Below are 24,930 nucleotides of genomic sequence, written 5' to 3' on the forward strand. Positions count from 1 at the left end.
TTTTCCTATTTGGAACCAGTCTGTTGTTCCATGTCCAGTTCTAACTGTTGCTTCCTGACCTGCATATAGGTTTTTCAAGAGGCAGGTCAGGCGGTCTGGTATTCCCATCTCTTTCAGAATTTTCCACCGTTTATTGTGATCCACACAGTCAAAGGTTTTGGCATAGTCAATAAACCAGTTAAAAATAGAAAAACATATCAAAAAGAACCTGAGAGCATTTATGACATTTCCTAAGTCACTACATCAGTTCCAGATTATCTACATCTGGATTTCTCGTCCTGTGAGACAAAAGATTCCCGATTTGTTTAAGCCATTCTCTTGGTTTTCTACTACCTACAAACACACACATACCCCACTGATAAACCTGGTATATCTGAAAATACCATTTCTTCCCTCGTTTCCTTGCTGTTTGGCTAGAAATAGAATTCCAGGTTGATGATACTTTTCCCTCAGAATATTTAAGACCTTGTTTTCCCTTATGGCTTCCAATGTTGCTGAAAATTTCTAGCATTCTAAGACCTATTTCTTTGAATGTGACCTCATTTTACACTGGTAGCTTTTCAGATATTCTTTTTATGACTGATATGTAAAATTCCACAATGAGCAATGATGTGTCATCTGACTGAGAAGGTTTTTGTTTTTATTTTTTTTTTTAAATTCAAGGTATTGACATCCAAAAGGGGCCATTTATAATCTGCAGACCAATACTTTTCAGTTTAGGGAAATTTTCTGTTAGTCCTTCGTTTTATAATCTAGTCTTGCACATTCTCCTTGCTCTCCATAGTTAGAGAAACTATTATTAGTTTAACACCAGACCTCTTACACTGACTTTCTAAGGTCCTTATTTTCTCCAATTTCCACCATCTCTGTCTCTTTGTCTATTTCTCAGGAGATGTCTTACAATTCTACTACTTTTAACAAAATTTATTTCCAAAAGGTCTTTCTTAGTCTCTGATTTCATTGTATCCTATTATTGTTTTATGGATGCAATATCCTTTTCTCTAAGAAAACTGATCTTGATCATTAACTGTCAGTTCATTTACAGTGAAGAAATAAAGTTTAACTGAAAATAGCATGTATAGAACGGGGAACACCGTAGGGGAACTGGGCCATGAAAGTAACCACTGTACAGGGGGCTAGCCAGAAAGATCAGACATCTTAGTGGGGGCAGGTACCCCAAACAACAGTATCTGGAAAACTTTTCTATGACGCCACTTATTTCCTCTAGAGAAGGTGACACTAAACTTCTGTAGGAGACACACACCTAGAATCCTAAGAGCAGGGAAAGGGTTAGAAGTTCCACTATTCAGTACATGGACTTAATTGTCCTATTTTACACCCTGTTCTCTCTGCCTCCACAGAGCCTCTATTTCTCCAGGATATGAAGTTCTAGCCTCTGCCCAATAGGAAGTATGGGAGAAAGATCCTGAGGGTCACACTGCCTCGCATGTACTTTTTTATTACGGTGTTAGCTTTTTTTTTTTTTTTAAATTCTTCCTAAATATAAGCAACTATTATAAATATATATATAATAAATAATAAAAGGAAAAGCAAAAACAGATAAAAGGAAAAGCAAGCTAATCTAATTTCTTACCCTAATGCTCTAATTAGGCACTTTAAAGCACTGAGTCTTAAACAAATATCGTTATTCTGTGTATACTAAATGCAGGCAAAGTGACTACTAAGCAGGGTAACTATGTACGTTATCCAAAATAAGACTTTTGAGAATGAATGGGACACTACTAATAATTATGTATAAACTGGGATTATCTCAGGCAAACTAATCACCTTATTATCAGGAGAATAACTTTCTGGATGCTGAGAGTATAAAGTTATAAGGCATTACCAATGAACGATGTGAAATCTTCCCTCAAGAACAAAGACATACTCTACTATATGTGTCTAAAATATAAGTCACCTGAGTGAAAATGGAAGGTGGAAAGAACTAGCAAATATAGGATCATGCAGTTTTTAAAAGGTATTAATTCTTATAATCACCCTTAACAAGCACACATATAAATAATCCCTTGACAAATTTGCATAGTCTTTCTGTTAAAGGGACTCATCATAATAATAATTCACATAGCATTTTTAAATAGGTTGAATTAAATAATTTAGCTGGTAGAGAATTTTTTTCCTCTTATTCAGAATTACTTTGGTTAAAGAAATGGGAAAAGCATTAAGAATGGTTAGAAAGAAAAGCTAATGGGTTATAGTCTTCTACCTGAAATAATTAAGACATGAAAGAAGAATCACTAATTGCCTTTACCCATTCCAGAGTCTTTCTTGGTACCATCTGATATTATGTCTACATGATCAGAATCCACATCATAACTAAAGAAATCATTCAAATAGGTCTTCGATCGCTGGCCACCAAATACATATAAGCAACGATTTTTCTGTAAAATAAAAAAAAAAATGGGAAAGAAGAAAAAAAGTCATTTTCACAAAGAATTCAGAATAATTCTTTTAAAATTTAAATGTCTAGAGAAGTAATTTATGAGAGATTCCATGCAATGAAGTACTTACTGTACTGGTATAAAGTGGAAAAGGAAGCTCTGCATATACTGCTAAGGGATAATCACTAGGATATCCTACTGAAGTTAAAAAAAAAAAACAAAAAACCCAAGGTGCAGAGTAATGTATACAGGGTACTACCTCTGTGTATGGAAGGAGAAAAAGGAATGTGTGTTGTGTCTGTTTCTTTCTTCAAGAAGAAACAAAGGAAAACTAGTAATAACATAATTAGCTACAGGGAAAGAAACAGAACAGACAGGGAAAATAACCATATCTCTCCATACATACTCAACAGCATACTGACAGTTTTGCCTTGAGAACTATGTAAATGTTTTTCCTTAATTAGAAAATAAAAGTAAAAGAAAAAATAATGTCTGAAATTTGGGGGAAAAAAACAAGTAAGCCTATATACAAAACCTATATACAAAGATACAATTGGACAGAGACACATGATCATGCAGACAAGTAGTAGTTTTTCTAGTGATTTTAATTCTCGCTTTTTGACTACCCATCCCTAGTGGGCTATCTCCTAAACAGAAAAATAATCAGAAAGAAATCTTAAACAGCATTCAGTGATTCTATTAGTTTTGCTATCCAGTAAGCTATTATAAAAAGAGCAAGTAACTGTAAGTAACATATCATCATCAGAAGTAGGATTTTAACTATAAAGTTTCACAAAAACAAAGATATAAAATTTTAAATTCTATAATCTTAAATTTAACTTGGACATATCAGTATAAACTCATGATTTTTTTTTTCTATTACTAAAAAAGACATATGTGTGTGTATATATGCAAAGGTATACTGGAAGATGGGTACTCCCACTGGTCAAAGATGGAGAAAAATTAGGGAATCAAAAAGAATGACGATAGCAAGTTAAATACACCAAATACATAAAAATCCATGAGTTTATAATAATTCTTATGAAAAACTCATTGGTAAATTTTGGAGCCTCAGCTCATTAAAATGAAAAGACAATAGAGGAAAAGAATCAAAATATTTATATTACCTATCCTGTGTGGTTTACCATTAGAGTAGCCAATTAGTTAATGAGGATAAGTTTTTATAGCAGAATCAGTTAATAAATAAAGAAAAAGGTAATTAGAAAAATGTCCACTTATCAAACCCTACTAAAATCTAGTCTATGATTATAGACTACAGTGACTGCTAAAACCACTAGATAAAAAGTTGACAGGAAACTTAATAACTGATCAATCAGGTTGACACCACCTAAACCCACCTGAACAATTTTAACACCACCGCAGTTGTGACAACTAGACATTAAATGCTCTTTATATTTTATAATCAGATCAGCTGTGAAGTATACTTGCAACTCCCCTTTTGGCCCACCCAAAAAAGGAGAGGAATCTAAAATTAAGCCTCCAGATCTAAACACCAGCTAACAGGAAATATGGAAAACAGAGGATCATGTTAAATGATACTATGATAAAAATCAGTCAAACTGAGAACATGGGAAATTCCAAAGCACACATGAGACTTACTTAAACAAATAAGCAGTATACAGAGGGTGAAAAAAAAAGGAAGGGGGAGTATTCTTATGGATTAAAAGAAATTTAAGAGCTAACAACCAAATGCAATCACAGACCTTTTCTGGATCTTGACTTAGATAAACCAACTATGAAAAGTGTTTTTCAGCATGGCAGGGGAAAAATGAGTGCAGTATTAAACAATATAAAGAAATTGTTTTTACTTTGGTTGGGTTTCATAACCATACTCGGAGAAGGCAATGGCACCCCACTCCAGTACTCTCGCTTGGAAAATCCCATGGACGGAGGAGCCTGGTGGGCTGCAGTCCATGGGGTCGCTGAGTCGGACACGACTGAGCGACTTCACTTTCACTTTTCACTTTCATGCATTGGAGAAAGAAATGGCAACCCACTCCAGTGTTCTTGCCTGGAGAATCCCAGGGATGGGGGAGCCTGGTGGGCTGCCGTCTATGGGGTTGCACAGAGTCGGACACAACTGAAGTGACTTAGCAGCAGCAGCATAACCATACTACAACTATGTTTTAAAAAGTCTTTATCTGTTAGTGACACACTATGGTATTTATAGTTGTAATGATATAATGTCTGGAATTTTCTTTAAAATACCCAACACAATAAAATTTAAGAATAGACAAAGAATAATAGTAATTGTTGAAACTGGTAAATAAGTACGTAGGAATTTATTATAATGTTCTGTCCACTTTGGTATATGTTAAACATCTTTCATAGTATATTTTTAAAGTTGTGTTCATAGCAGTAGCCCATGTTTTCATTATAACACTTGAAAAAATTAAATGTCTGTATATTGGTTTTTGCTGATAAATTTTAATTCCAATTCTATAAAGTCAATTCTTAATTCTTTGCACTTAATGGAGAGTAGCAGAGGGGAAAATAAGAACAGATAATAAAATCAACCTTCCAGATACTAAGAGAAAACAGTAAGTAGAAAGGTATGTAAGAAAGAGAAATAGCTACAACATATAAGCAGTGAAGTCAGTCATAAAAGTGCTGAGATAACTACTTAGGAATTGTTAGGCTGATAGGAAATATAATTAGCAAACAGTTCACCGATAAAGGTAGTTTTGTTTTTCCTTATCATTGTCAACACTTATTTATTTCTAATGAAAAGTTTTGCTCTCTTACTGAAGAATTAGATTGCACCACTTCTTTTTCTATTGAGAGATACATGACAGAATAACATAAGACAATGTAAAGAATATTCTTACTGAGTGGAAGAGCATGCAGTGTCCTATCCGAGACTGGATGTCCTCAGGACCAGCATTACAGGAGTCCTCTCGAAGAAGTTTCCAGGTTTGACATTGACAGTTGAAAGCAAACAATCCACTGAACTGCGGTTCGCTGGCTCTGCTGTCGTCTACACTGCCATTACATGTCAAAATCCTACCACCAAAGGTGTAGATCATGTGTTTTTCCGAGTCCATACACATCTACAGAACAAGGCAACAGGTTGAATAGCTTTAGACTGCTCCTGTCATATGAGTTAAAATTAAACCAGTGTGTGCAGTTTTAGAATCTAAAAAAACCAAATATTGTCTTAATAATATCAAATACCATCCTTGATTATTATATGCACTTATTAATTTATATTAAAATCCTGCTCTGCTCACCACGTGGAAGAGATTCAGGATGGATTTCAAAATACCTTTCCAGGTTTCCTTTTTTTTTCCCCCCAGTGAGAATAAAGTATGTTGGGTTAAGGAGTTTTATGCTTTCTCGAGCTGCATAATTTTTACCAAATCAACCAATAATAATTTAGTTACTGATTTAATACTGAACATACTCTGTGGGAAAACAGTGATCACATCCTCCTTATAAAAACTCCCTTTTTTCCATTCTAGTTCGTGCATGCTTAGTTGCTTCAGTCGTGTCCGACTTTGAGACTTTATGGACTGTAGCTCGCCAGGCTCCTTTGTCCATGGGATTCTCCAGGCAAGAATACTGGATTGGATTGCCATGCCCTCCTCCAGGGGATTTTCCTGACCCAGGGATTGAACTCACATCTCTTATGTCTCCTGCATTGGCAGGGCGGGGTTTTTTTTTTTTTTTTACCACTAGTGTCACCTGAGAAGCCCTTTCCATTCTAGGCAAGCATTCCATTCCTCTTGCTACCGTTTAATAAAAGAGAAGATATGTGAATAAGAGTGATGTAGCTTATTCATCATTTTGCATTTATTTTACAAAATTCTCCCAGTTATGTTTTTACCAAAACAAACATACGAAAAGACAATTGCAGCAATCCATCTTTGGGCTGACTTCTATGGCATGATGAATCTGGCCTCCTTTTAACACAATATGTAAATTTAATTTTCTTTGAGGTACGTCAAGCAATTCATCCTCAAAAGCCAACCCTGACTCTTCCATTCTTTCAACTCAAGATTGTTTTTACAAAAATATCTCTGGGAAAACAGCCATTGGTCACAGGACAATAAATAAGAAACAAATTCTATTTCAAAGAATACATAAGTACAAGTTGGTAATCAGAGACTGAATACAAGTGGCATTTATGCTTAATAATAAATTTAATATTAAATAATATTCAATAATAATAAAACATCTTGTTGTTGCTAAAGCACAAATACTGGGCATTATATGTTCAGTTCTTTCCTCCTATCAAAGTACTTCTGCTGTTTATTACTGGTATTGTTTTTAACAAAAAAACTAAATAATTATAAAGCTTATTTTAAAATTAGTATTTCATCTTAAAAAGAAACAATTCTAGTCTAGCACCTCCAAATCTTTACCTACCACTAAAGATTCACTCACTTGCCATTTCCCAGGTTTCTGGCAGACTTCTACAAATTAAGATGAAAATCTATAATTCCCAGGGGTGAAATCTTGGGGAGCACGGTTCAAAAACTATGATGTCAAAGTTTTCATGTCCCTGGTACTCAGAAGAAAAGTGATCCTATGCTTTAATCTTAAATGATTATATCATGAAAAGCAATCCATCATATCCAAGCAATCCAACTCTATCATGAAAAGCAATCCATACATTGCTGAGGGACACACATAGAGTGAGCGTATTTTCATTTTCTTTCACAGAGTCATACTCATTTTGTTCAGTCCCTGTTATCTAGCCCTTATGGTTCTACTTCATATGACTACAAAGGGCATTTCTCTTTCCTTTGGGGGATATTTAACTTTCTTTTTGATATGGCTATTCTCATTTGTTATCAGAGAAACATAAACATCTTTATTTGGTAGCTCTTTCTTGCACAGCAGGCCAAACTCAAAGACAGAGGAAGATACTGCAGTAGCTTGATGATTCTTTCTCATATCTTAGAACAAACAGGACACAAAATAGAAATAATTTTATTCCTTTAGCTTGGTTGTTCCCTGTAAGATACCTAGTTTCAATGAGAGTCTATTTTCAGATAACAAGTTTTAATCACTCCAGGAAACTTTGCTGTTTATCAGTTTATGGTTTCCTTTTAATTTTTTATCTCTGAAAAATGTTTTGAAAATCCAATGGCTTATTAAAACTATGCAATCCACAGTATCTCTTCCCTCAAGAAATCTTGAGTCTACTCTGTCAGGATAGATATTTAATTTCTAAAATCAAATAAATAATGGATAGCCACTTATTCCTCACACCTATCCCCAATTGTTTTTTTAATTTGAAAGTATCTTATTTTACTTTATTACATGAACACAAGGTTGGCTAGGGTTAGGGTGAGTTCAAAATTAATTTCTTCCTCACAAAATCTGAAGAAATTATTATAAAGCTAAGTAGTGTCGTCCAACCCATTACCCGACCTCCCAGCAACATCCAAAAATCCTCATGTTAAACTGATTCTTGTGTATGTTGTGCGTTTGTGCTCAGTCATGTCTGACTCTTTGTGACGCTATGGACTATAGCCCGCCACTTTCCTCTGCCCATGGAATTTTCCAGGCAAGAATACTGGAGCACATTGCCACTTGCTCCTTCAGGGGGTCTTCCTGACCCATGGAACAAACCCACATCTCTGTGTCTCCTGCATGGGCAGGCGGCTTCTTTACCACTAGGTGCCACCTAGGAGGCTGATACTTGTTTACTCTCGAAGGTAACCAATTTTCTCTCTGTAACTTATAGGATTTTCTCTTTCTTGATTCTGAGATATCATTAAGGAAGTATCAAGGCAGGGATATTCTTTTTTCATTTATCCTGATCTGTACTAGGAATTTCTTTCATTCTGAAAAGTATCTTTCTTTAGTTCTGATAATTTTCTTCATTTTTACCTTGAGTGGGGTTTTTGTTTGTTTGTTGGCTTCCATTCTCTTTCTAGAACTATCAGGTACATATTCAAATTTCAGAATATTTCAGAACAATTTTGTTTTTCTCTCATAATTTCAGAGAGAAACGTAATAATTTAGTAACCATTTAGAGGTGAGGATGTCCACATTGCTTTTTAATCTATTTACTGAATTTTTAAATTTCACTATCAAATCTTTAATTTATAATTTTTCTATATATTTCCTTTTCATGGACACAGTAGCCTCCTGAATTGCTCTAATCACTTAAAGATGTCTTCAGTTCACACTACAAGCTGTTTTTAAGTCTTAAGTTTGTTGAGTTCAGTATCTCATGTCTCACAGTATTAAATTATCTTCAAATATTTGGATTTGGGCATTACTGTTTTAGCCTTCTTCGTATCTGAGAACCCCTATTCATCTGCCTGTTGCATATACAGTCTACCTAAGGGACTGTGTAGGGCAAGACGAGACATAATGCTGTGAAGGGTGCTGCAGGCAGCTCTCCAGTGCTTTATCTGTCCAGCTCCAATGTCCACACTGAACACTTGACCTGTTAATAACGATCACAGTCCAGTGCTACTCAGTCAAACTGGAAACTGTCCAGCTGTTTCATCCCCAATGGATCATGTACTGTTTGCCCCAAAATACATACTTTGAGACTCCAGTTGCTGCTGTCTTATAGGTTGTGGTTTATTTTGGTTGGATCTAATCCTACCTGCTTTCTAACTCATAAGAATTCCCTCAAATATTTTAAGTTCCCTAAGAGCAATCTTTCTTGTTTTTCTACACAATTACTAATGTATTCTCTTGTCATTTCACAGGATGCTGGGCAGGAAGACAGTAAAAGTGTATGTTCAATGATCCACACTGACCCAGGGAGAATGTCAGTAAGCTGAGATCTCCAATCTTGTGACTGAAGTTCCTCCTGTCTCTTCTTGATTGGCTCATTTTACACTGTCCAGTACTTTATGTCAAGTCCTTGGCTCATACTGTCTTTTCTTTGAAAACCTTCTAGATACTGTCTCTTAGCACTGAATGCAACTGTAGATCATTTTGTCTAGTTGCCCCAAAATGGCTTCTTTATCTTTGAAATTCAATGTCACTAATATATTATCACAGTTGAATTTTTTACAGTTGAATGCCTAGGGCAATTTTCTCTGGCTATAACCCATCCTTTTACACTATGTGGAATAGGTTTCCGTCTTGAGGAAATTCTTCTTGAATTTTATGTATAAATATTTCTTCTGTTACATTGTTTTGGTTTTCTTCTTTAATGTGTCCAATAATGTATATGTTGGCTCTCTTTTGCATGTCTTTTCTGTCTATACTTTCCTGCTAAGCTAAGTCACTTCAGTCGTGTCCGACTCTGTGTGACCCCATAGACGGCAGCCCACCAGGCTCCCCCATCCCTGGGATTCTCTAGACAAGAACACTGGAGTAGGTTGCCATTTCCTTCTCCATATTTCCTAGCTAGCTGTTATATCCATACTTGCTTTCTTTATCTGCTTTTTGTATTTCTTATGACCCTTACCCAGTCTTCTTTATGTTCCTTGTAAACTAGTGAAGTTTACTATATTTTTCTTCAATTTCTTCCCTGAGATTTACCAGGCCCAGTTTCACCTGCTCCAATTATTTGGCCATCTCATCTGCATTCTTGAATGTATGCCTTGTAGTTTTCTTCAGAGTTTCAAGCTTCATTAAGTCATTTAATTTATGTTAGAATATTGGAATATAATTTTCATCTGCTGTTAGCATGAAAGAAAGCTTCTGCTACTGTTTTTACTTTCACTGCTTTCCTTAAAGATCTGTTTACTACTGATCTGTTTACTACTGATTACACTGTTTACTACTTATTAGTTTTTCATATTTAAATAACATTTAAATATGATTTCCCATATTTAACTGAGCTAAATTTCCCTGCACCAGATAATACAAGGTTCCTATGGAGGTATGATATTCCTTCTCAAGGAATTCCTCCTCTATTTCTAATGAATTGCATGGCTTCTTCAAAATATGGAGCTTCTGTGAAGCCATGTTTTCTCTAACTGGATCTCATCTGGCTTAGGGGGCCTTACCTGGAGCCTGGAGCTCCCCCAGTTCCTTCAATGGACATGCAGAACAAGCCACTGTCCCTACTTGTCATGGTGTTTCCATACCACTTATGGGCCTTGCTGGGCATTTTCCACATGGTGAAAAGTCAAAGTGAAAGGCGCTCAGTCGTATCCGACTCTTTGTGACCCCATGGACTATACAGTCCATGGCATTCTCCAGGCCAGAATACTGGAGTGGGTAGCCTTTCCCTGCTCCAGGGGATCTAACCAACCCAGGGATCGAACCCAGGTCTCTGACACTGCAGGAGGATTCTTTACCAGCTGAGCCACAAGGGAAGCCCAACAATACCAGACTGGGTGGCCTATCCCTTCTCCAGCGGATCTTCCCGACCCAGGAATTGAACCTGGGTCTCCTGCATTGCAGATGGATTCTTCACCAAACTGAGCTATCAGGGAAGCCCCCATGTTACTTAACTGATTTCCTCAGTAGCTGCAATGGGTTCAATTTCTGCTCTGCTCATGACATTTCCATTAAGATGTACCTCTGCTAGGCTTCCTCTGCATTCCCAGTTCTCCCCATTAAACAGTTGTGAACTTCAATACAGCTTCTGGGTATTCCAGTTGTTTCTGGCTAAATTTACAAGGAATTGGGAGTTGTGGGTTTTCTTTGGCTTCTGGTTTTGCTGAATATGTGACTTGTCTTGTTTTTTTGCTTCTTTACAAATCTTTTTGATTGGTTCTCATTGTTCCTGAAGAATCACACAAAGCAACAACATGGAAAGCTTCAGAACTAAGCTGCCACTATGTCCTTAGGAAATCTAAAAGTCTCTGAATTTTAATTTTTTTAATATGCTAAAATTTAAAATGGCAAAGTAATTTTTAAACATAACTTCAGGCCTCTAGCTTTCTCATGATCCTCTCAAATTGAATGTTAAGTATCAAATCTTATAGTGTTACAAACAACTCCAAGTATTTCTTGGAGTCGGTTCCAACTTATAACTTTGAATTTGCATGAAACAGAACAGAAAATGTATGCTAGTACGTTGTGTTAATTGTTCAAGGTCACAGAAGTAGCTATTGGCTGAATCACCACTGCAATCTTGGCCTCTTCACCCCTAGTGTCCTGTTAATAACATCTACTGAGTTAAAAGTGAAGCATTATTTAACAGAACCTAGGCTTCAGGGGACATTCTATTTTACCAAAGTCAAGAGAAACATAGGCCCACATGAGTACAACGTATGCGATATCCTCAGACTACCCCTAAGTTATTCTTTTTTTCAACCTGTAAAAACATAAGCATCTTTTGGAAAAGATATTTGGAACAAGTTGGAAGAAAATAAATTGTTCCCCTAATAACATTATCTGTTGATGTTCTATTTTTAAAAGATCAGAGCAAGTCTAACTTTTTTGGAGTTCTTATTTTCTACATGAACAACACTGAGTATGTCAGCAGGAAAGTGCAGCCTTACAGAGCTGGGTTATGTACAGCCAGCACAAGTTACAAATTCAATCTGGGGAGCACACTCTATACTAATGTTTTTTATTTTCCACCCACCACATACTCGGTAGGCATATAAGCCACTCCCCTCACCATTCTCCTATAAAATCTTCTTGTTAATATAAACATGGCAGGAGGAAAGTTTTACAGAATTAACAAAAACTGGTAAAGAAGCAGTAAATAAAGACTTTAGTTTTAATGCCTAGATATTAGGCATAGATTATGTCATAAATTCTAGCACCACCCCCCAATTTCTCAAGTACTGATATAATGTTTTGTTCATTAATAGTACTATAGATTTAAAAAAAAATCTTTTTCTTCCCCATACTCCAAAAACTTTGGACATGGGCTGAGCCAAGCAAAACTGCCTACTGAATTCAAAGTGGTTACTATTTAGTTTGAAGTAGTACTGACCTAAACTGAAAGGATACAAAATAAGAATTTAAAAATAAAAAAAAAATTCAAAGACAGATAACAATAACTGGGATGATGAGAGCTATACACATACTGATATTTAAATGGTTTATGAGACTACTATATGTAGTCTTCTTGTTTACAACATCATTATATGACTTCTACTGGTCCTGAATTTAAACTTCATCTGGCACATGCCAAATTCTTATCTATCTTATAGTGAGTTTGTGATTATATACAAAAGTGAATATACTGTACTCACATTGGAAGAAACACTCTACATTTCAAATCCTTGAACTCATTATAAAGTAATTAAAAAATTTTCAGGAATGTAGAATAAACAATTTAAAATTTAATGTTATGATTTATGAATACCATAGAACTAAATTTGCCTTTCCATCTACTCTCTATAAAGTTTTCATAAATTAACAACTGTGTTCTGAGATCATATTACTTTATTTTATACCAAATAAGAGAAAAAAAAATTAAAGAATAACTTTAAACTACTGAAACAATACTTTCTTTTATTATTTGTCATGGGTATTTGTGGTAGAAATCACTAACAGAAAACTCAGCATAACATCTGAAATTCGAACAGCTAGAATGACTAAGCACTAATTAATTCCACCATATAGTTATCTATGCACCAAACCTGATGATCAAACACTAGTTTCGGTCCTCCATCAGCAGCAGTATCCTCACTGAGTAACATCCATGTGTTTGTGTCAATGTCGTAACGATAGAAATCACTTTTCAGAGATTTGCTGTTCCTCACAGAGGAATCCAAATAACGCCCCAAAGTGTAGATTTGCCTTCGTTGAATGTCAATGCACATTTTATGACATGATCTAGCACTAGGACCATTCTGTGGAGAGCAAACAAAAAAAGAAAGAAAGAAAGAAAATTCAAAGAATAAATAACAGAAAACAAAATTAAATGCCTCTTTTTGCTGACTTTCACGAACAGGTTTGCTCAGAAATTTGATCAAGTCCAACTAATATATGTCCAATATTAGACTTAAGTCTCTATAGAAAAATAAAAGAAGCAATAGGAGACACAAATCTTAGCTTAGAAATGCTTAAACTATACCAGGAAAGACGAGAACAACTATTTTCTATTTTATGGCACTCTGTTTATAACACTTATATGCCTTCTAATGTATACTCCATTACATTTTGTCATTTGGGTACAGAGCTTAATTCTTTTGTACATGTCAATCTACTCAAAGACACTTATGGTTTTTCAAAATATTTTTGTACACTTCATCAGAATCTAGCATAAAACAGATACTCCAAGAATATTTAGAATTTCATAATTGGTAGGAACCTTAATAAAACTTATAGTTTGATGTTCTCCTTTAAAAAATAAAGATGCAGAAGCTCAAAGAAGAAAGATATCCTTCTGAAAGTAGTAAGCTAGTGAAAGAAGCAGAATGAGAATCCAAGTCTTTCTCTACTTCTTCCACACTTTATATTATATAAAATTGACTCTCCTGACAAGATAAATAATTCAGCTACATTAAACAATTAGGGAACAAAATGAAGAACAGTACATTATCAACAGAAATTAATTAGTTGAGATCACTTGTATCACAGGACAGAAAAGGTTAAAAAAACATTGTAGTATAAACCTAAAAAAAAACAAGAATTCATGGGAAAAAAAAAATGGAACTTCAACTGGATAGAAGTGGATTAGTTGAAAGAGGGAAAAGGAAAAATAACTTGTATTTGTTAAATATCTCCTAAATTCTACCTATATAATTACTATGTATGCATATATATATTTTACTTATCCTTGTAACAACTCCATAAGGAAATAATATCACCATTTCACAGTCTAAATAGTCTGTCTACAGTCTAAGATATAGAATCTAAGACCCAGTGTAACCAAGCCAAAAACTGTTCTTTCTACTCTTCCATACTGTTTTCTCCAGAAGAGAAACAAAAGCAAAATTACACTACAGTATGTGCAGTTATGACTGAGATGAAGAATTCCTGCCACAGAAACAGCAGAGTTGAGTATAAGGTAGAAAGACAAAAAGCCTGTGAATGACTGACAGAGAACTGAATATAATCTTGCAAGCATTAAAGAGCTATTATAGATTTCTAGAGAAGGATACAACATAAAAAAGCAGTATTACAGGATGAGTAATCCAGTATTATTTAGATTAGATGAAGGAATAAAAATATCAGACAGGAAAAACAGCTTGACATTCGTGTGAGTATTCACACTAATTACTATTTTAAGATTATTGTTAAATATTTTTGTCAAGGAAAATCTGCAGCAGAAAGGCAGAAATTTTATTTAAGAAAGAATTTCCGCTCTGGCTGCCATGTTGTGTCCCCACATGTGTGCACCTAATTTCAGCTGGTCTGCAGGAGACCCCCTAAGCACCAAACCTAATCCACCAGGGGAGCCTACTTCTGCTCCAGCAAGATGAAAGAAACTATCGCGAACCAGAATAAACTCGCCAAATGGCAGGCACAAGCGCACATTAGTGGGAAAAAAACTGCTAGCAGAAAGAAGAAAGTGGTTCTTAGAACAGTTACAGCAGACAATAAAGAAATTTCAGTTTCTTTAAAGAAGTCAGAGGTAAACAGTATCTCTGGTATTGAAGAGGTGAAGATGTTCACAAATCAAGGAATAGTGATTCACTTGAACAACCCTAGAGGTTAGGCCTCTCTGGTAGCAAAGACTTTCACTGTTACAGGCCATGCTGAGACAAAGCAGCTGACAGAAACGCTACCCAGCATCTTAAACCTGCTTGGCACAGAGTCCGACCAGTTTAAGAAGACAGGCTGAGGCTCTGCCTGAACAATCTGTGGATGGAAAAGCACCACTTGCCATGGGAGAGGATGATGATGATGAAGTTCTAGATGTTGTGGACAATTTTGGTGAAGCTTCCAAGAATGAAGCAAAGTAAGCCGAGTCAACTTCTGATGAAGATAAATCTTGAAAAAGTTATTGGGAGTTGCTATCTTATATTATGACTGCTCTTTAAAATTTTATGGATCTAATAAAATCTAGATCTAGTATTTTTAATCCCAAGCCCCAAGACAATGCAGCTCTTCGCATTTTTTGCTTGTATACAATTCATTCTTTGCAGCTAATTAAGCTGAAGAAGCCTGGGAGGAAAGTCTGAAACGCAAGTTAATAAAGTTCTTTACCTGGTTAAAAAAAAAAAAAACAAACAATTTCCTCTGTAATTAAACAATTTCAAAAACAAATATGAGGCAACATATAATGAATCTATGCCATATTCCCTACAGTGTGAAATCTGAAGTTTTAATAGGAGAATAATAGAACTTCTTGCTTCAGTTTAATTAGCAAAAGTGCTATTAAAATGATGAGCAAATTACTTCCTAACTAAGAAGAAAAAAGGGAATAAAGAATAGAAACCAAGAAACTGGGGAACAGAAGAAAAAATAGAGAAAACTAATAAAGTTATTTTTTTCCTTTCAAAAAATAACAATGATTAACAGAATTATACCAGTAGTAAGGCTAATTTTTTTTTAAAGAGAGAGAAAATACAAATTGCCAGTATCAGAAATGAAAGCAGTACCACCAATATAGGCTCACTAAAAAACAAAGAACTATCATGAAAAATACAGTAAAATTTGACTAAGAAGATAAAACGGACATATTCCTTGAAAAAATAACATTAAAATTGACACCCTAGGGTTAGGGTTAGGGTTAGTCATTATATCTCTTGAAGTCATTATATCTCTTGAAAATTTGGATTCATAATTTTAAATCTTTCTACAAAGAGAATACAGCCACAGCTATCTATATTGGTAAATTTTATCAAATACTTAAGGAAAAACTAGTATCAATTTTACAAAAAATTTTTCAGAAAACAGAGGAAGAAAAAGACCTCCATTTTTAAAATCTGTATTCTATTCACTCCTAACACATATTTTATGAGGACGACACAACACTGAAGCTATACTACAAAGGAGGAAGAGGAGAAGTAATATACAGATAGCTAGTATACCTCATGACTACAAACACAAAACATCTTTAACAAAATATTAAATAGAATACAGCAATATATAAAAAGAATATTTCATAACTAAAGGGGGTTTATCTCAAAGATGCAAAGTCAATTTTACATCTGAAAATCAATCAAGGTACTTTGCCAAGAATAAAGGTGATTTCCCTGGTGGTCCAGTGGTTAGGACTTGGTGCTTTCACTGCTGGGGCCCAGGTTTAATTCCTGGCCAGGGAACTAAGATCCCACTAGCTAGCAAGGTCAAAAAAAAGAAAAGTGAAAGAATAAAGAGAGAAAATATACAATCTTAGCAATAAATATTATAGAACCAAGCACCTGATAAATTTAACACATACTCATGAGGAAGAACTCACAGCAAACTAGGAAAAGAAATGAACTTCCTATATCTGATAAACAAGGTATGACCATCCTAACTCTAATTTTCCACTTAATGGTGAAATACAGAATGCTTTCCTGCTAAGATCTGAAATAAGGATGTCCAGCCAGTGCAGTAAGACATTAAAAAAAATTTTTTTTAAGAGTGGAAACAAAGAAGTTAAATCATCTCTACTCAAAGATGACAGGAGTGTTTAAAACATCCTAAGAAATCAACATAGAACAAAAGACAAATTATTAGAAATAATTAAGTGGATTCACGAAAGTGATGATACAAAAAATACTAAAACATCAATTTACTTCAGTATATTATCAGGAAACAAGTTGAAAATTAAAAATGTTTAAGTTTCATTTATAACAGCAAGGAAAAGCACAATACACTGGGGTCCATTTAATAAAAAAGACCTCTAATCTTCAAACTCCAAGTGCTGAGGGATAATGAGACTCAAATAAATGGAAATTTAGCCCTGTTCACGGATTAGAAGGCTCAGTATCATTAAGACATCAATTACCTTCAGGCTGATTTATAGACTGAACACACATCCAATCATAATTTCAACAGTGTTAGAAACTGACGATGATTCTAAAATTTATGTGAAAATGTAAAGGACTTAGAAGAGTCAAAATAATTTTTAAAAAGAAGAACAAAAAGGTCTTACATTACTTGATCTAAAGTCACACTGGAATATAAATAGATTAAAAGATAATGGGGCATATTCGAATATCCTAAAAGACAAATATACTTATATACTCCATTGATTCTTGAAAAAGGTGCCAAATAGGGAAAGAAGATAGGAAGCGACCAGAACTCGCATACATTTCTGGAAGGAATGTAAAACAGTACAACCACTTTGGAGAAAGTTTTAACAGTTCCATCAATGGATGCTAAAAGGGCAAAAGTTTGATGCTGCTGCTGCTGAGTCGCTTCACTCATGTCCAACTCTGTGTGATCCCATAGACGGCAGCCCACCAGGCTCCGCTGGCCACGGGATTCTCTAGGCAAGAATATTGGAGTGGGATGCCATTTCCTTCTCTGGAAAGTTTGATGAGTAACATAATATTTTCATAGTCTCAAAATGTCTCCCCTCAAATTACTTAATCATGGAGCAGGAAATCTGGTGAGCACATCGGACAAACTGATGTACCGTGCCTGTCTCCTGACAGGACATATTTAGGAGGACCTGATGTTCACACGTGGCATCGCAGCTAGAAATGCTTAACCTATATCCAATCCTAGGGAAACATTAAACAGACCCAACAGAAGGATAGTCTACAAAACTGCCAAATATTCTTCAAAAACGCCATGGTCAAGAAAGACAGACAAGTCAAGGAACTAAAGGATACTAAAGAAACATGGCACTGAAACGCACTGCATTATCATGAACTGAGTCCAGGGTCAGGGACAGGACAGAGTTGGGGTAAAAGTAAGACACCTACAAAGAACATTAAGTAACTGAGTGGGTAGCCTTTCCCTTCTCCAGGGGATCTTCCCAACCCAAGGACTGAACCCAGGTTTCTTGCATTGCAGGTGGATTTTTTACCAGCTGAGCCACAAGGGAAGCCTAAGAATACAGGAGTGGGTAGCCTATCCCTTCTCCAGCGGATTGTCCCATCCCAGGAATCAAATCAGGGTCTCCTGCATTGCAGGCAGATTCTTTACCAACTGAGCTATCAGAGAAGCCCATAAAGGACATTAACTAAGGCACTACTGGGATAGCTTCCTATGTGAAAAGGGAATGGGGGTTAAAACAGCACTTCGGGGGTCTTCAGGGACTCTATAAAGTCAAAGTCATTTTTATAACAATTGTTGTTATTGTTCAGTCACTAAAGTCATGTCTGACTATTTGTGACCCCACAAACTGCAGCATGCCAGGCTTCCCTGTCCTTTACTATCTCCTGGAGTTTGCTCAAGCTCATGTCCATTGAGTCAGTGATGCTATCTAACCATCTCATCCTCTGTTGCCCTCTTCTCCTCTTGCCCTCAATTTTTCCCAGCATCAGGGTCTTTTCCAGTGAGTCAGCTCTTCATAACAGGTGGCCAAAACATTGGAGCTTCAGCTTCAGCATCAGTACCTTCCAATGAATATTCAGGGTTGACTTCCTTTAGGAATGACTGACTGGTTTGATCTCCTCGCAGTCCAAGGGACTCTCAAGAGTCTTCTCCAGCACCACAATTTGAAAGCATCAATTCTTTGGCGCTCCGTCTTCTTTATGGTTCAACTCTCACATCCATATGTGACTACTGGAAAAACCATAGCTTTGACTATACAGACGTTTATTGGCAAAGTGATGTCTTTGCTTTTTAATATGCTAAGTCTGTCATAGCTTTTCTTCTAGGGGCAAGCAAGTGTCTTTAAATTTCGTGGCTGTAGTCACCGTCCACAGTGATTTTGGACCCCAGTAAAATAAAATCTGTCACTGTTCATAACAATACTATTTTCACTCTTACTCACTTATAAGTGTATGTGATATCTTCCAGAAGCTACATGACCTGTGATATAGCAGCAGATATAAATCTACCTGCCTTCTATTCAGTCACAATTAAAGAGACTTAGAAAACTATAAGACCGTGCTACTTGACATATGATGGCTGTCTTAAGGAAAAGCATCTATGCAGTTGTTTTAGTTGCATGCTGATCTAGCTGCTTTTTCCACAAAACATGGTATTTACTCAAAAGAAAACTAACAATCCAGGTACAGGTATTCAGAGATTTTCTGAAAAGTAAATGAAGTATTTTACTTTAAAGGAAAACAACTGATAAAATCTGTTGCCAGTAATAAAATGTACATTTTAAAGCAAATTTAGAATTTTAGAAAACTTCTACCTGCCACTGTGATTGTGACACCTTCTCAACACATAAAGACTTTGCTAATGTGACTGAAGTGATATTAACAAATTTGGTTTGGTATAATAAAATATGTCAACATCTGAAGACCTGACTAACTCACAGAACCAATATTTTTCAGGTGACCATCACACAAGTAAAAAAACAAGCACAGGAAAAAAGATATATTCAAAGAGCAACACAGATCAGTGGATTTTACTGTAACAGAATACAAACCATTAGCTGATGAGGTCTCAGAGTCTATAGTGCAATTACTTTTAAGAAGCAAACAACAATTTGTCAATATGGAGTATAAGATCAAAAAAGAATATGTGCTATTACATAAAAAGGCTACACTTAAAATACTATTAAAATACTACTACTAATAATATTAATAGTCTTTCCAAGAATATATAAATGTGAGGTCCAATTTTCTTCATATATTTTACGTAAAACAGTCTGTTATAAAAGATGACATGCACAAGAGCATATGAGAATCTAGCTGTCTTCCACTAAGATAGATATTAAAGATATTTATAAAAATGCAAAATTAAAAATATAATTTGTTTTGAACCAATAAAAACTTACATGCATATATACATGAACATTTAAAATAATTATTCTAAAAGCTGAGCCATTCTACTATCTTTCAATCTACTATGTGTTATTGATAGGGTACTTAATCTAAATAAATTAAATTACTTTTGTGTGTGTGTGTGATTCAATATTTTCATAGATTCTACTCCATTTAAAGTTATTACAAATTAACGGTTCTATTTCCCTATGCTGCACAATATATCCTTGTTGCTTAATTATTTTACACACAGTAATTCTGCTTTTTAATTGTATATTATACTTTTTAAAAAATATGCACTGAGGTATCATTAAATAATAAAACTTGTACTTACTGTACTAATTTTGTAGAAAACAAAATTAGATATATGAACCTCTTCAATTTTGGAAGGAATGAGCATTTTGCTAGAGCCATATATCCTCATTCACTTCACTAATGAAACAAAGGTTTTTAGGTATTTAAATGAAGTGATAATAAACTATAATAAATCTTAATTCCAATACTGGATAATCAATTTACCTCTACTGACTTGAATATAACAGAAAAGTGTTCTCAGCAAAATAATCTACTATTAATTGCATTCTAAATATTACTTAGAATATTACATTAATATTACTTTTGAGGACCCCTATAATTCCCCTCTCCTGCCAAAGCAGCCACTCTCCTGAATTTTGTATTTATCATTTCTTTGCTTTTCTCCAGCATTAGCTTTTTATCTAACTTATCTGAACTATTTACTCACTACAGAGTAACCATCCATGCCATAAGAAATTCAGAGTTTTCACTGGGAAACAGAAATATAAACTAATCATTGTAGTAACCCACTCAAGAAATTTAAGGGGTTAAGTGGTCACACCAAACGAAGCTTCCAATTCTGGTTGGGGAAGTCAAGAAAGGCTTCACAGAGGAACTGAAGTGTGAACTGTGTTTTAAAGGGTAAGTAGGCACACACTCGGAGAAGGCGATGGCACCCCACTCCAGTTACTCTTGTCTGGAAAATCCCATGGACGGAGGAGCCTGGCAGGCTGCAGTCCATGGGGTCTCGAAGAGTCAGGCACAACTAGGCGACTTCACTTTCACTTTTCACTTTCATGCACTGGAGAAGGAAAGGGCAACCCACTCCAGTGTTCTTGCCTGGAGAATCCCAGGGACAGAGGAGCCTAGTGGGCTGCCGTCTATGGGGTCGCACAAAGTTGGACACGACTGAAGCGACTTAGCAGCAGCAGCAGGCATACACTAGGTAAAAGCTGAGTACATGGTTGGAGCAGCCTCTGTTAATTCCAAACAGGGAAAGAACAAATTGCATACCAAAGAATACAGGTGAGAATGTTGAATAATTCTAGCAACTACAAGTATGGCTAGCACAGTCAAATAATGAGGCTAGAAAAGTAGATGGGGACCAAATCATGATGAGAAATTTGAAGTTTTCACACTAAGCAAATAGAACTAAGGTAGATAAACTTCTTTATTATTGTTGTAGCTGTTATTACTCATACTTCCCTGATCCATGTCCCTGGGTAGTGCCGCCCATCGGCCATAACTGTGGATTTGATCACATGACTTCTTTTGGGAAAATGGGACAATAACAAATTTAATGACGCACATATGTCTACATCATCCCCCCTGCAGCCTTGCCCCTACATGAGAATAAGACTCATGCTAGCCAACAAGAAGATGAGTGGCTATGCAGAACACACTCAAATAGTCCCAGAAGCTAGTCTAGACTAGAGACAGTCAGCTGACTCTCAACACATGAGTGAGCCCAGTCAACCTACAGACTGGTGAACAAAATACTTATTATTATATGCCACTAAAGTTTTGTGGGTACTTGTAATATATGGAATATATTGTGATATATAGAATGCAGTAGATAACTGAAACAGACTGAGATTAATTATAGGGCTTAAGCAGAGATGCTATGTGGCCCAAAGAAAAAAATTTTTTAAAGACTATGTTAATGAATGAAGACTAGGTTTGGAATCAACAATGGAGGCAAAAAAAGTTTAAGAAAGAAACCACAAAGCTGAAAGGAATAGAGAGGAAAAAATGTCTGAAACTCAGTATTGGGTGCTAGAACTGGTGGAACTTAGGCATTAATTCGACACAATTCAGTGAAGAGAAAGGATTTCAGGATGAATTGTAAACTTCTTGCAAAAACAATTCAGACACAATCAACCTAGATTTAAAATAGTTTAAGAGCAATAAGAAAGGTATTCTTTTAAGATCTGCCTTTGTATTTTTGAGGAGAGAAATAATCATTTCAGAAAATGGTACTTAATACTGAAAAGGCAAAGGCCGTTTTTACAGGGATAATAATAATTTTAAGACCTCTTTAGAAAGATTAAAAAATACTCAAATGATTAACAAAGGAACACACCAAGTAAGCAAGAATCCAGTTTCCTAAGATGAAAAACATAGCACCAGAGTTTTAAAAAAATGGCCTTCCTAGATTAAAACTGGTGGCTTTGAATTAAGTCTTTTCTTCTTCTTTTCATTTGCTGTTACAATTGTTTTTAGTTTATTTTTCACCTTGTAATCTAAAACTGCTTGGATGGAAAAGTACAATAAAAAATTCTACAAAGATATTAAAAAAAAACACGAATATGTGCCTTCTAGCAGTGTATAATTAATTATACACTTATTTAATTCAAAATCATAAATTCAAGACATTCTATTCACTATGGAAGTTTTATGTGTATATGCATCAATAGACTCACTCATGAATACATATAAACAATTTTAGTTAAAAATAAAATATCTACCATTTGTGGAAACTGATAATATAGTCAAATATGGAGGGGCCAAAGTAGCAAGATAGTGAGGAATCAAAAGCACGTATTTCCAGAGGAAACAAAAATAAATGTACAAAATAAGAGTAGAGGTGACACAAACATGAGAAAAAAGATGGTTTATACAGTTACATTTTAACTAAAATGGTTAAAATCTAAGTTATATTAGATACCCATTTCTATTTATCTCTATAATATAGACTTGTTCATGTAACTGTAGTTCAAGAACCTGCTATAGAAGCTGGAATGCAAGAATACGTAAGCCAAACTTGTCACCACAAATTCTTCTGCTACCACTGCTGACATACATTAGAAAAGAACACAAATCACTCAGAAAGAGAAGTGTATCCCCACACCCCTATCGTAATAAAGATGGGTGAGAACTCAAGTCTGAAAACTTGCCTCTTTCTCAGTGTCTCTAGAGATACAAGTCCACTGGTTCTCTTTCACACTGTACGCCCAGAAGTCAGCAAGATCTTGCGTTCCATCCCAGCCACCAAACAAATAAACAGTCTCTGTGAAAATTAGAAAAATATGTTTAAAAAAATAAACTTAAGAACAGAATTTAAGCAAAGGCACCCACTTTAGCCATTGCTTCTAAGATCATTTAAGAAGATTCCTCTAAGTAACCTTAAAAATGAAATTTTTAAACTGGTAACATTCCAAAATAAATACTAGTATTTCCTAAACATAAGCATATGGAAAGGCTGCTGCAGAACCAGTGTTTTGATAGATTTATAAATATGAAGGTAACTAAGAGGCATCCCCTAAGATTCTGATTCCAAAGGTCCTTTGTGAGTAAAAAGAGGCAGTACTTTGACAGTATCCAAGGGGAATCTTGATGAGCAGCCAGTTTAGGATCTTCTGTGTTAGGCCATGAAAAGTTTACATTTTACCAGCTTCTCAACAATGCAGCTTCAGAGTCTTTAAAAAAAAAATTCCAGAGGAATATACAGTGCGTAAAAAAAATTCGCAGTAAAACTGTTTTCTACTACAATATCAAAAATAATAGTTAAAACTAGCTGAGTTGAAGTTAGATATCTTAAGAATAAAGTGATGCATAGCCTTGATATTCCCATGGAAACTGGGGGAAATTACTGTCAATATATTGTGGTAGATTTAACTCCTCAGAAATCAACTTTTAAGTCATTCCAGGTATCCTGAAAATTTGATTTTTTCTAACTCTGAAATGTCTATTATATCTATGGACTTTATCATGTGACAAAACATTTCTTGCTCAGAGACTAGTGAAAATTTTTATATACAACACTGTGAATCATCCACTTTCTTTATAAAATAATAGTACCTTTCTTTTCTTCAAATATTTATCTCCTTTGTAAATATCTTATGTCTATCGGTTATACATACCTACCACTTTTTTAAGTTAAATACTATATTACAGGAAACTATAAAGCCATCTACTCTCTAACTGACATGACCCAAGCCTATATATATGGAGACTGTCACCTACATTACATCCTACCATGAAGGGGTAAAATGCAGAGTGCATATGGAAATACTGTAACACTACTTAAGAAAATTCCTGCCATTCATAGAGATATCTTATAAGAGATTTTTGTCATGTTTTCAAGTAATTTCAAACTCTAAGTGAATCTTCTAAGTGAAAGAACCTAGAGGAAATCTTAAAGCTGCTGGATAAGAACAAACCACTGGAACCGTTCTAATCTAACTTAGTAATCATGTATAGGTCACTTCACTTGCCTGGGTCTTGGTTTTTTCATTTATGGAACTCTTAGTGTGGTGATACAGATTTTCAGGTATAAGTTACACGAAAACATTCTGAAGACTGTTGTCAAGCATGAACAGCATTTCTACCTTTAAAACATGCATACACACACAAAATACTTTGTAGTTACTAAGCACCACAAATGCAATAAAAATAGTATCACTGTATCTGTTTCCATGTCTAACTTAAGTACCTAGAACACTTTCGGTTCTGTACAAATGTGAAACAGTGGAATGGTGCCACCTCTCAGAAACACAAAACAATCCATTCTCATTAGTTAAGTAACATTCTATTTCCCAAATGAAACACAGTAATGCCCAGATACTGAAAATTTTACAGGAAAAAATTTAAGAATTTTCATCTGACCT

At 35.1% G+C, this 24,930-nt stretch overlaps 1 protein-coding gene, 1 non-coding gene and 1 pseudogene across 4 annotated transcripts in view; 2 read left to right on the top strand and 1 right to left on the bottom strand.

The window, feature by feature from the left end:
- The window catches only part of MKLN1 (muskelin 1), a 380,366-nt gene that overhangs the window by 63,708 nt on the left and 291,728 nt on the right, over positions 1-24,930 (bottom strand). For all 3 annotated transcript variants that reach the window (XM_027538967.1, XM_027538968.1, XM_027538969.1), the window contains 4 exons: positions 23,218-23,330; positions 12,893-13,105; positions 5,249-5,470; positions 2,270-2,399 (listed from right to left, as the gene is read on the bottom strand). In XM_027538967.1, coding sequence (XP_027394768.1) covers positions 2,270-2,399; positions 5,249-5,470; positions 12,893-13,105; positions 23,218-23,330 — 678 coding nt within the window. The remainder of the gene's footprint in view (positions 1-2,269; positions 2,400-5,248; positions 5,471-12,892; positions 13,106-23,217; positions 23,331-24,930) is intronic.
- Positions 13,899-15,615, top strand: LOC113891202 (annotated as a pseudogene).
- TRNAE-UUC lies at positions 16,397-16,468 on the top strand. Its single transcript has one exon. It is a non-coding gene; the product is annotated as a tRNA-Glu (tRNA).

This window comes from Bos indicus x Bos taurus, chromosome 4, assembly GCF_003369695.1.
Source record: "Bos indicus x Bos taurus breed Angus x Brahman F1 hybrid chromosome 4, Bos_hybrid_MaternalHap_v2.0, whole genome shotgun sequence".
In the NCBI taxonomy this organism is placed as follows: domain Eukaryota; kingdom Metazoa; phylum Chordata; class Mammalia; order Artiodactyla; family Bovidae; genus Bos; species Bos indicus x Bos taurus.